Source organism: Manacus vitellinus, unplaced genomic scaffold (genome assembly GCF_001715985.3).
Source record: "Manacus vitellinus isolate BGI_N305 unplaced genomic scaffold, ASM171598v3 scaffold_4_pilon, whole genome shotgun sequence".
Classification (NCBI taxonomy): domain Eukaryota; kingdom Metazoa; phylum Chordata; class Aves; order Passeriformes; family Pipridae; genus Manacus; species Manacus vitellinus.
In genome coordinates, this window is record NW_021940604.1 from 10,097,240 (window position 1) to 10,109,950 (window position 12,711).

Consider the following 12,711-nt stretch of genomic DNA (forward strand, 5'->3'; position numbering starts at 1 on the left):
TGAAATTCAAACTCAGCTGAAACCACTCAATGCACTGCAGTCCTCACTAACCTCCATTGGCACAGTCTGCTGACAGACCTGGCACTGGTAGAATTGAGGCTGTGCTGGTTTTGGAAGCTGTAGTCAGGTCAGGAGGGCACCTGGAACAAGTAGGTGTATCGTGCCTTGCTCTCCGTGCCTGTGTGGGAGCCGGTGTTCTCCGTTTGGCGCAGAGTGCCCTCTGTCGTCGGCTCCTGCTTTTACAGCACCTGCCCGCAGATTTTCAGATGCTGCTAAGATATGCAAGCGAACTACACTGAACAGGTAAAGGCCAGCATAGTTTAGCTTGGTGCACTTCCCTGAAATGGCTACCTTAGAAGCCAGTGGAGAAGCATAGGCATGTCTGCACGGTATCCAAATTGTCTTCTTGAAGTGTTTTTCTTTCCTCCTTTGCATTCTGCAGAAAACTACTAGCATCCTAGATGCTTTAGTTATGAGCACAGGGTGAGATGGAATAAATCTTATCCTTCTGTTTCATTTTATGTTGTTGTTGTTTGTTTTGCAGTATGATTACGAGTATGATGAAAATGGCGAACGAGTCATTCTGGGCAAGGGAACGTATGGCATTGTATATGCAGGACGAGATTTGAGCAATCAAGTCAGAATTGCTATTAAAGAAATCCCAGAGAGAGACAGCAGGTATAGTCATTGTGGCTAATTCCAAATTTTGTGCGTTACATAATTTCTTCATTAATGCGATTAGTCAGTTGGTTGATCAAGGAGTACATCTTCTACAAAGCTGCCAATAATTTACTTGTCTGTGGTATATAATGCTGTTCCCTTTCTTTGTAAGTAGGTATTTCCAAGTTACGGAGTAGAACGTGATCACAACTGAGAATTTAGATGTTTGCTGGCTTTGGTACTAGTACTTCTTTCAAAAAAAAATACTGCTAAAGTGCAGAATCTCATTCAAACACCCAGTGATTGGCTCTATCTACTTAGACATACTCAGACGTGTCCTTACAAAAGGACGATTTCATATTGAAATTCATGATCTGTGGAGTCCTTTAAAATTCTGAGCCTGAATTGTTGATAAAGACATTTTGCATTCTTGTTTTTACACCACTTACTATGAAGCCTTGTGACATTAATCATGTGGAACGACTTCTTTGTTAATTCTTTTTTTTTTAATGCAATCACTTTATGTATGTTACTCTCTTTCAATTATAAAGGTTGCCATGTAAAGATCAGGCACTTGATGTCCTTAGTATCTGTGGATCTGAAGACTTCCAGTGTATTCCATCTTGTATATGTAGATTTCCACAAATATTGTAATAAAAGTGATATAAGGTTGAAAGTAATATATTCTTACTGAAATTGACTGGATTAAACTGTCAAGTTATTCTTATTCTGAAATTCTACATTAGCCTTTGGTTTTTGAAGTCAAGTGTTGTACAAACTGCTTAACAGGTGTCTTGAGTGCTTGAATCTTTAAAGACTGAGAGACTGTAAAATATTATAAAAGACTATAACTCAGGCTTACGTTCAGAAACACTATGAAAAGTAGAAAATAAAGTCCATGGTTGCCATGGTTGGCAAGAGAAAGATAAATCCTTCCTTTCCCCTTTTCCTGGTTAAAGAAATAATTTTTATGAAGGAAGCTCTTTTGATAAAGACAAAACACTGCTTGGTAGCAGGAGGAATTAGATACTAAATGAATGTAGATAAAATAGCAACTGTGCCAACTGTTGAATTTTTGTTCATCATTTCAGGAGGGAATAGAATCTATAATTTCAAGTTTATTGTCTTTTGCCCATTTGTCTTCTTTTGGTTTATGACTGATCCCATATTTTTGCATGCTGCATTTCCTTTGTAGGATGAAATAATTGTATCCTTGTTTGTGCAGTGTTCAGTCTACAACTAATATCAGCAAGGAAGCTGCTTTTACCCATCCTACATAGCAGTTATCTTAAGGAGAGTACTGGTATTCAAAATGGTAAATAAAAGAGGCTATTCTAATCCACCACAATGGCTGTTACTCTTCTCACATTTAGCTAGAATGTATGTCCCTGGGAGTAAAATAACCATTTGTAGAAAAAGAACATTATTCTCTACAACCTAGCCAGCATCAAATATTATTATTTAAGCAGTATTGGAGCCTAGATGTTGACAGAACACTCTGTGATAACTCTTGCAGTTTTATAACAACTGTAGTTAATAGAAAGATAGCCTGAATAGAACAATAACTAGCTCAAAGAAAAAAAATACATATTTTTCTTCTCCAATACACATTTTAAAAGAATTTTCAGTGGAAGAGGTTTCAGACTCAGTGTGCAAAGCATACCACAGAAGAGATTATTATGAAGCTGTTAGTCTTTCGTCTAAACTTTCAAAAATATTTACAGGCTTCCAAGTATTATTCTTTTAATGGCAAAATAAGAAAAAATTAATAATTCACTTCTGATTAATTATAACCTGATCTTTTTGCACTTCGAAAGAAGTCTATAGAAAGAAAAGGATTAATCTCTGAAATTAGTTTGTATAATTTTAAAAGCAAAAATTACCATCTTTTGAATTTGTAAAAACCGTTTAAGTTCTGAATTAGAGCAGGGCTAGAAATGAAACTACTTCTGTGCAAAAAGCAGTGAGTCTTCAATAGTGCTGTATGTTAAATATAAGCTATTGAATAATTTATTTCTCAGGAAATGTTAGACTACAGGAAAAAAGACCTAAGAAACCTGCTTGAAGAACAAGGACCTCCTGAACAAACTCAGACGCAAAACGGGAGCCTTCAAAGGGTGGAACCAAGGACAGGTAGTCTGGGAGGAATACAGAGAAATTGTCTGAGCAGCCAGGGATCAGGTTAGGAAAGCTAAAGTACCTGATTGAATCTAGCCAGGGACATTAAGTGCAACACGAAAAGCTTCTATAAGTACGTTGCTGATAAAAGGAAGGCTAGGGAAAATGTGGTCCCACTCTGGAAGGAAACGGGAGACCTAGTTACCCAGGGCATGGAGAAGTCTTGACTTTTTTGCCTTTGTGTTCAACAGCTGCTCCAGCCACAGGTCACAGGTCACAGGAGGCAAAGGCAGGGACTGGGAGAATAAAGAACCACCCACTGTAGGAGATTATAGATTCATAGAATATGATAAGTTGGAAGGGACCCATCAAGGTCATCAAGTCCAGCTCCTGGCACTGCACAGGGCAGCTCAAGAGCTGCCTGAGAGCATTGTCCACTTCTGATAGAAAGCAACAACTTTTAAGTATCTTTCTACTGCTCATATGATCAGGTTTGAGACCATCTGAGGAACCTGAACATGCACAAGTCCTTGGGACCTGATGACATACATTCACAGGTCCTGAGGGAACTGGCAGATGAAATGGCTAAGCCACTATCATCATATTTGAGGAATTGTGGCAGTTCAGTAAAGTTCCTATTGACTGGAAGAGAAGAAATAAGACCCCTGTTTTTAAAAAGGGGAATAAGAAAGATGCCGGGAATTACAGGCCAGTCAGTCTCACCTCTGTGTCTAATGCAATCATGGAGCAGATTCTCTTGGAAACTATGTTAAGGCACATGAAAAATAATGAGGTGATTGGTGACAGCCACCATGGCAACACTAAGGGCAAATCATGCCTGACACATTTGCCAGGCTACTATGAAGGGGTTACAGCAGTGGCAGATAAGGGAAGAGTGCTGACATGATCTCCCTGGACTTGTGCAAAGCACTTGACACTGTCCCCCACAACATCCTTGTCTCTAAACTGGAGACACATGGATTTGACAGTCCACTTGGTGAATAAGGAACTGGCTGTATGGTCTCACTCAAGAATTACGGTCAGGTGCAGGTCAGTGATGAGTGGCATTTCTCAGAGGTTGGTATTGGGACAGCGTTATTTAACATCTCTGTCAACAACATGGACAGTTTGCCAATGACACCAAGCTGAGTAGTGCAGTCAACACACTGGAGGGAAGGGACGCTATCCAGAGGGACCTTGAGAGGTTTGAGAGGTGGGCCTGTGCGAACCTCATGAAGTTCGACAAGGCAAAGTGCAAGGTGCTACACGTGGGTCATGGCAATCCCAGGCACACCTACAGGTTTGGCAGAGAATGGATTGAGAGCAGCCCTGAGGAGAAGGACTTGGGGGTGTTAGGTGAAGTTCAACATGACCTGACAATATGCACTCACAGCCCAGAAAACCAACCATGTCCTGGGTTGCATCAAAAGCAGTGTGGCCAGCAGGTTGAGGGAGGTGACTCTGACTCTCTACTCTGCTTTCAAGAGACCCCAGCTCAAGTGATGCATCCAACACTGGGACCCCCAACATAAGAATGATGTGGACCTGTTGGAGCGGGTACAGACAAGGATGATGAGAAAAATGATAGGGCTGGAGCACCTCTCCTATGAAGACAAGCTGAGAGAGTTGGGTTTGTTTAGCCTGGAGAAGAGAAGGCTCTGGGGAAACATCATAGCAACCTTCCAGTACCTAAAGGGGATCTATAAGGAAGCTGTAGAGAGGCTCTTTACAAGGGCACATAGGACAGGAGGGAATGGCTTCAAACTGAAAGAGCGTAGGTTTAGGTTGGAAGAAATTCTTTACTGAGAGACTGGTGAGACACTGGCACAGGTTGCCCAGAGAAGTTGTGGATGCCCCATCCCTGGAATTGTTCAAGGCTGGGCTGGATGGGGCTTTGGGCAATATGGTCTAGTGAAAGGTGTCCCTGTCCATGTCAGGAGGGTTGAAACTAGATAATCTTTAAGGTCTCTTTCTAATTCAAACCATTCCATAATGATGGTTTAGAATTTGTCTTTGTTTGTACCATTTAAAGTCTTCTAATGGCTAAGTTCTAAAATAAAAAATGCTTCATCCCAGTGAAGAATTTTCTTGTGGCTTTATTTTATTTTCAAAATTGTTATAGTTGCTTGAGTCTCAGTTAACTGTGTGGTTTAAAAGTGCAGGGAGAAGAATTATAATGAATGAGAATATACCTGTGTTAATGTGAAGTCTGTGCTGAGAGTAACCTGGTGAAGGTGGCAGTAAAACTATTCCTTTTGATGGCAAGTAGCTGCAAGGTGGAGTTTGCTGTTAGTACTCCCTTAGTAAAAACATCTGAAAATGTCTTCTACTTGCTCAAATGCTGCAGCTGCTTCTCACATCTCGACTGACAGAAGTAGTTCTGTGTCCTTCATCTATTTCAGCTGCCCTGGAAGGCTGACCACAGATATTAGTGCTTTGCCAGACAATACACAGAATCTGGCAGCTGACCTGCTTCCAAGAGGAAGCATTAGGGCAGTCCTAAGTTAGGAAGAGTGTTAGGGCAGGCCCAGGGAGCACATCAGCTGTTGAGCTCCGGTGGTGTTCCACAATGGAGAAGGATCTTGACTCCAGAAGCCTTCTTGACAAAAAGACTGTTGAAAAGCTTATCTCTGAAAAATATTTTACCTTGGACTAAATTATATTTGGTGATATTGTTTTGATCTGTTCTTTTAAATATCTCTCCATGAAATTATTTCTGTTTTCTTACTCTGATATACACTCTTGTTTTCAGAAAAGGCTTCTACTTTAATTAAAATTTAAATCGTTATTCATTTTCATTATTAAGGTGTTTTATTTATATGCTAACTTTATAGTTTACTAGTTTGCTTTGGCACTAATACAAATCCAGCCACTTGAACAACTGTTTATTCTCTTTGAGTTAGGCTGGAGAGCAGTTAATTTTCTACAAATTTTGTTTTCCTTAGTCAATTTTCATGCATTTATAATATTTTCTCTGTATGTATATAGAATAATACATATATTTTACATATGTTATATATATTTACATATGATTACACAATTTTTTTATATGGTGGTTACAACCACTGTTGTTAAATGCATTTATGAAGTAGTCATTTTCAGTGTAAATATGTTTCATGAGACCTAAAACAGAGTTTTAGCTACCACAGTAAACACAAGGCTTTCTTCCCAAAGGTCAATTTTGAATAAACTGTTTCTTTGCTTTCCAGGTACTCCCAACCTCTGCATGAAGAAATAGCTTTGCATAAGCATCTCAAACATAAGAACATTGTTCAGTATTTAGGTTCTCTTAGTGAAAATGGCTTCATTAAGATATTCATGGAACAGGTGCCAGGTGGTAAGTTTTGGGGTATACTGGTTTGGTGGTTGGTTGGGTTTTTTTAGCATTTTAAAAGTATAAAAACCTGTAATACTGCCACAAGATACATTTCATGCAGGTGTAATATTCTTTAATGTCTCTTTCCTAAGTTAATGGGGAAACTGTCTTCAAAGTACTTGAGGCCTCTGCTTCAGTATGTAGATAGGTGTGCTGCAGATACAGCTCAGATCATTGCTGTAACAGGCAAGCTCCTTTGACCTCAGATCTGTGGTGGGTTGACCCTGGTTGGATGCCAGGTGCCCACTAAAGCTGCTCTGTCACTCCCCTCTTCAGCTGGCCAGGGGAGAGAAAATAGAACATAAGCCTCATGGGTCATGATAAGGACAGGGAGAGATCACTCACCAGTTACCATCACAGGCAAAATGGACTCAACTTGGGAATATTAATTTAATTTATTCCCCAGACAAATCAGAGAACAATAATGAGAAATAAAGCCAAATCTTAAAAACACCTTCCCCCTACTGCTCCCTTCTTTCTGGGTTTGACTTCACTCACAATTTTCTTTCCCTCCTCCCACCAGTGGCACAGGGAGATGGGGAGTGTGGTCAATTCATCAAACATTGTCTCTGCCGCTCCTTCCTCCTCAAGAGGAGCACTCCTCACACTCTTCCCCTCTCCAGCTGGGGTCCCTCCCGTGACAGACAGTCCTCCATGACCTTCTCCAGTGTGAGTTCTTCCCATGGGCTACAGTTCTTCATGAACTGTTCCAATGTGGGTCCCTTCCACAGGGTGCAGTCCTTCAGGAACACCATGGGTCCCCTGTGGGGCCACAGGTCCTGCCAGAAGCCTGCTCCAGCATGTGCTTCCCACGGGGTCCCAGCCTCCTTTGGGTATCTACCTGCTCCAGCTTAGGGACCTCCATGGGCTTCAGGGAGACATCCTGCCTCACCATGGTCTTCACCATGGGCTGCAGGGGAACCTCCACTCTGGTGCCTGGAGCACCTCCTCCCCCTCCTTTGCTGACTTTGGTGTCTTCAAGGCTGTTTTTCTCACATATTCTCACTTCTCTCTCTGGCTGCAATTGTTGCACGTATTTTTTTCCCTTCTTAAATCTGTTATCCCAGAGGCACTGCCACTACTGCTGATGGGCTTGGCCTTCACCAGTGGCAGGTCTGTCTTGGAGGCATCTGGCATTGGCTCTATTAGACACAGGGGAAGCTTCCAGCAGCTTCTCACAGAATTCCCCCTTGCAGCCCTCCTTCTACCAAACACTTTCCATGCAAACCCAACACAGGGTAGAGATGATCTGTGCTCATCCTACTGGATCAACCGTAGCTACTCTCTGGTGGCTCAGCCCTCTTCAGGTACATGACACTAGAAAGGGGATTCGTGATTGTTGCTTCTGTTTGCAACTAAAGAACTCACAGCAGCCAGATGTAACAAAAATCCCACTTCTTGATCTTAGCTTTTTGAGTAACTGTGGGGTTGGTGTATGTAAAAACACATGCATATGCACATCCACACTTTTTCACTCTTTTACAACATTCCCGGGCTTAACTTGTCTCCTGGTATAGGAGGGAGGTGAGCATATTGGTTAAATGGGTTCTGATTTGCATGCTTGAGGAAGCATACACTTCTCTGCTGCATCTGAGGCCAGTGGAGATACCGAGACTCTCTTTAATCACTCAGGCCAGTGATGATGCAACTAAGCATTTGCCTGGAGAGGACTCTGGTTATAGAAGAGGTGCCTACATTTCCACTGGGATTGATATTTGTTGTTCCTTTTTTGCTTTGGGGAGAAAGCAGAATTTAATTGGATTTTTACTCTCACTTTTTGCTGTCCAAAATTATAGGCAGCCTTTCTGCTCTTCTACGATCAAAATGGGGACCATTAAAAAATAACGAGCAGACAATTGGCTTTTACACCAAGCAGATTCTTGAAGGATTAAAATATCTCCATGATAATCAAATAGTGCATCGAGACATAAAGGTAAGAATTTGCAGAGAATTAAGTCTCACAGTGTTACATAACTGCATAGCTTTTTTATTTTCCCTGTAATTTAAAAACTGTTTTTCTGAAAGGTCTCTGCTATTCTGAACTGTGGGTTAGGTAGGTGAACCATTGTTGATTTCAATTTGAACCAACAAAATATATTTGGGTTGGGTTTTTTTTATTTTAGAAAAATTGAAATATAGCAACTTCTGATGTGATAAAGTAGATACTTTTATTTCTGTTTTCAGTGACATGATTGAACTTCTATAAAATCTGATTAGAAGTGAAGATTGTGGATGCAATACTTAGCAACTTTTTTTCCAAGGAGATTGCAGACAAAAAAGTGGGAGTTTTTGTTTTTAAAAAGCCGTTTTCCCTCTTTTAATATTCTTTAACTGAATTCCTACAGCCTTCTGGTAGTAGGGGAAGTTCACTTTGAGATGAAGTTTCTGTTAATGGGATTACATAAACCAGAAACACTATTGATTTCTCTTTTATCTCCTCTCTTAAAAGGCTTAAGAGGTAATTTTTACCTAGTAAAGAGTGCACTGTAGGAACAGGCTATGCAAGAAGTCTTAGATGAAGAGTCTGCAGAGAAAAATAATTACTCTGAATGTTCTGTTCCTCAGGGTGATAACGTGCTTATCAACACGTACAGTGGAGTGTTAAAGATTTCGGACTTTGGAACTTCAAAGAGACTTGCAGGAATCAATCCTTGTACTGAAACTTTCACTGGTATGTTCCCAGAGGAGACTCCTTTATCCTCACTCAAACTGTGTATGTAGGGTCAGAATCCACAGATGCTGAACTTTCGTTGACTTCAAATCAGTATAAAAGGCTACTGCAAGAATAACTTTCTGATATATAATTTTAAGCTATACACTGTTCTTGTATGCACTGTGTGGTGGTTTGAACCACCACAAAAATTCAAAATCCAATTTCCAGGCTTCTCTCACCCCTTCCCACAATTTTACCTCAACACCGAAGAGAAACTTTCAGGCAGACACCTCTATAGGGGGAAGGGAAAGTATATACATTTATTCTATACAAATTAAATACTGTACAAGCTAAAAACAACTATATATATACAATATTACACACTTCTATCTTCCTTCTAAGCCCCTCCCTTAATTCAGCCCAGGAGGAGCCCTTTGGCTGATAGGTAAGCAGTCTTTCTCTCATGGGAGTGTTCAGGGAAAAGGGTTTCCTTTGATTCACTCCCCCCACCAACCTCCAGCTGTTTACTGAAGTCTCTTCTTCCTTACGAAGTCCAAGGAAACAAGTTTGAGTCTGTGCTCTCTTGGTTCCGTGCCAGTCTCTGCTGTGTATATCTGGTTTGTCACAGGAGCGAACAAAGCGAGCGGTGACTGGTCCTTCAGGGGAAACTGCCCTGGGACCCAATCACCTCTAGGCCCCCGGCTCCTGGGGGGGCAATTTCGAACTAAGACACACTGTTCAAAGAGAACGCTGTTTTGGATGTTCCACTTGTGACATCGAAGTCTGTACAACGGAAGAGCTGTGTCTATCCTATATTGTATTTCAGTCTGTCTCCTCTGTGCTTGGCTTTTTCATCGTGCTGAACATTTTTTTCTCCCTTGATTGGCTTGGACATCCTGGCTTCATCTCCAAAATCGCTTATCTACAGAACCTGTCATTAACTTGTTCCTCTTTCTGCTTGATAATATGATTTGGATGTTAAATCATGCAGTGGCACTGCATTAAATAATTATGCAAAATGAGAAGGGACTCTTATTTTAATTCCATCCTCTGCTCTTCCATTGCTGCTCTAAGTGGAACAGAATGCCGAATGATGTGTTAGATTGATTCCCTTATTTCAGAATTCATATACCAACTCTTTTAGGTTTAGATTTCAGTTGTCCCTTCCTTTTCCTTTCTGGGTGCCATTCAGAGTGATCTCCCATATTTTAATCTTAAGCTCTGATACAGTAAATGAGAACTATGTCTGATCCTAAGCTCATCGAAATCTTTAATAGTTGTCATTGACTTTGAAAACCGATATCCACATCAGTAGATAATACCAAATGCTTTTAGCACAAGTAATATTTTGAGTAGTATTTTGAGTTTATATGGAATGCATATGGGAATTCTTGAATTTTGAATAATAAAAAGGGTTTTTTTTAACTCTCCCAATATTTCTCACTTCTCAGTGTTTTTGTTCCTCTTGTCCTTTAGCTATCTGTTTGCAGCATTAGTGCCCTAAGTAAAAAAAGAATATGTTTTAAACAGGTACCCTTCAGTATATGGCACCAGAAATTATAGACAAAGGGCCACGTGGCTATGGCAAGGCTGCAGACATCTGGTCTTTGGGATGCACAATCATTGAGATGGCTACAGGGAAGCCCCCTTTTTATGAACTGGGAGAACCACAAGCAGCAATGTTTAAGGTCAGACATATTCCTTGTACAGCTCAGAGAGGTATTTGTAAACACAGGAAATCTTGTGACTGTTTTGGAGAAGCTGGAATTAGAGGTTGCAGGACAAGAAGATAAAGGAAATGCTTGGTTTTTGAGGATGTTAAGAAGAATAATGTGATTCAACTGAGAGGGAGTGCTGTCTACTTTTGAATAGAGTAATATAGCAGCTATTCAGCAGCCTGGGTGTTTAAATAAAAAACAGAGCCAAACTGAAAAAAAAAAGAGCAGTTTTCTGCTTTGTGAGAACCTCTAGTTACATCTGTTGATTTTTTAAAAAAATGTAATTGATTATACAGTTTGTAATAGGATTTTTTTCTTTGAATTAATAAACTAGTTATAGAAAGTTAATATCAAAACTTGAGAATGATATACCATTTTTACTGTCTAAACAGTTTTTTGATGTTGTGTAGTGGTTGGGAAAAGAACAGTGTAGGCTATTGTTTCTCCCTTTATTTATCTCAGGTGGGAATGTTTAAAATACACCCAGAAATTCCTGAATCCATGTCTGCAGAAGCCAAGGCTTTCATATTGCGTTGCTTTGAACCAGATCCTGATAAACGAGCTTTTGCTCATGAGCTACTTATAGATGAATTCTTGAAGGTTTCAAGCAAGAAAAGAAAGTCCCCATCAAAGCTCTCAGGTAAGCATTGCTAAAAATCTGAAATTTTTCTCTTGCCAATGGTATTGTTTCCTAAAACTAATCATGTAGTCTTTAAAATGAACACATCAGATCTCCATCCCAGATGAATGTTCAGTTGTAACCTTCTTTACCAGCAGCTTGCTGCAGAAACACTGCAGAATTCTAGCAGAATTCTGTTATCATGTTGTCACAGAAGTGATTTATATAAATATTTCTAAGAGGGTTTATAAAAGTCTGGTTATGGTTTTGTGCAGCTTTTATGATCATTGGGTTTTGTGTTTCTTTTTTTAATTTGCATATGATTTTGTCAAAAGAATGTTTACATAGATCATATTTTCTGTAAGTTTGAATATGCTATTGAACCTCAGGGGAGTTTTCTACATGAGTAAAATAATCTTTGTCCCATTGCAAATGTGTGTGCAATGCATTATTTTTGTTTCACATATTAATTTCCTGTAGTGATCTAAACTATACAAAGTAACAAAGCAGTTTTGAGAGCATGAATAACATATTCTATTGTGTGTGCATATATACTTATGAAAATATCTTCTGTATATTTTTAGCATGACAAATAAAAATATCAGAGAAAGGAGACGGCATTAGATGATCACTTTTAACATGGTTTCCACCCTCTCAAATTAAAATTAACTTTAAATTTCAATAAATCACACTTTTGGAGACTGCAGACAGGAGAGTTGAGATAGTCCATAAAAATGGCAACATACCCTTTAGACTGTGCTTATTTTCTCAGTCAATTTTGGCATATTTAACTTTCCTTTTTTTCTTTGCTTTTCTACCACAGTTCTTTCAGCTAACACAAATGGTGAGTTTTAACATACTTCTCTATCAAAACATACCTGTGTAGATACTGTGGTTATCATTATTCTGGTAGGATTTGTCACACTGAAATGTTGGAAAGAGAAGCAGGCACAATTATGAAAATAAGTGACCTCTCTCTCTCTGTTAAGAATGTCTAATCCATTGTGCATATTTAAATTACTATTTTTAATCCTACCAGACTATGGCTTAATTGTCTAGGCAGGTGGGTGATACAGGTTTGAAGAGCTGTGTTGTTGTTTATGGGGACCAGTGGCTGTTTTATAGTAGCAACAGAGCCAAGGTTTGTGGAGAAAGATAACATAGATTTTTGTTAGACTAAATTCTAAAACTGAGAAAGCAGTACTGCCTGGGTGCAGGATACTGATCCCTTTCAGGAAATGAACTGGGGAGAGTGTGGGAGGGAACTGAACACACACATAGTTACCTTCATGCTGAGTTGGTATCAAAGTACATTTTGAGATGTGCACGTTTGAAATAGGTATGAGTAGTTTCCTGCAGCAGTAATGTGTGCTTTGAATTTAAAACTCAAAGTTCTGACTTAACTGTGTGTTTATTATTAATGAAAAACTAATTAAACTTGTACAAAATAATCTGATTAAAAACATACCTGCTATAGTATATATATTATATATAAATAAATACATATTTATATACACTCATAAAATTAAGATCTTGGAAGGTGCTTGAATGATTTACCCTAGAGAAG

At 39.5% G+C, this 12,711-nt stretch overlaps 1 protein-coding gene across 1 annotated transcript in view; it reads left to right on the forward strand.

The window, feature by feature from the left end:
• Positions 1-12,711, forward strand: part of MAP3K5 (mitogen-activated protein kinase kinase kinase 5) — a 72,344-nt gene that overhangs the window by 43,285 nt on the left and 16,348 nt on the right. The window contains exons 14-20 of the mRNA XM_018078243.2: positions 545-678; positions 5,988-6,115; positions 7,951-8,087; positions 8,720-8,825; positions 10,338-10,495; positions 10,988-11,165; positions 11,968-11,988. Of these exons, the coding sequence (XP_017933732.2) occupies positions 545-678; positions 5,988-6,115; positions 7,951-8,087; positions 8,720-8,825; positions 10,338-10,495; positions 10,988-11,165; positions 11,968-11,988 (862 nt within the window). The remainder of the gene's footprint in view (positions 1-544; positions 679-5,987; positions 6,116-7,950; positions 8,088-8,719; positions 8,826-10,337; positions 10,496-10,987; positions 11,166-11,967; positions 11,989-12,711) is intronic.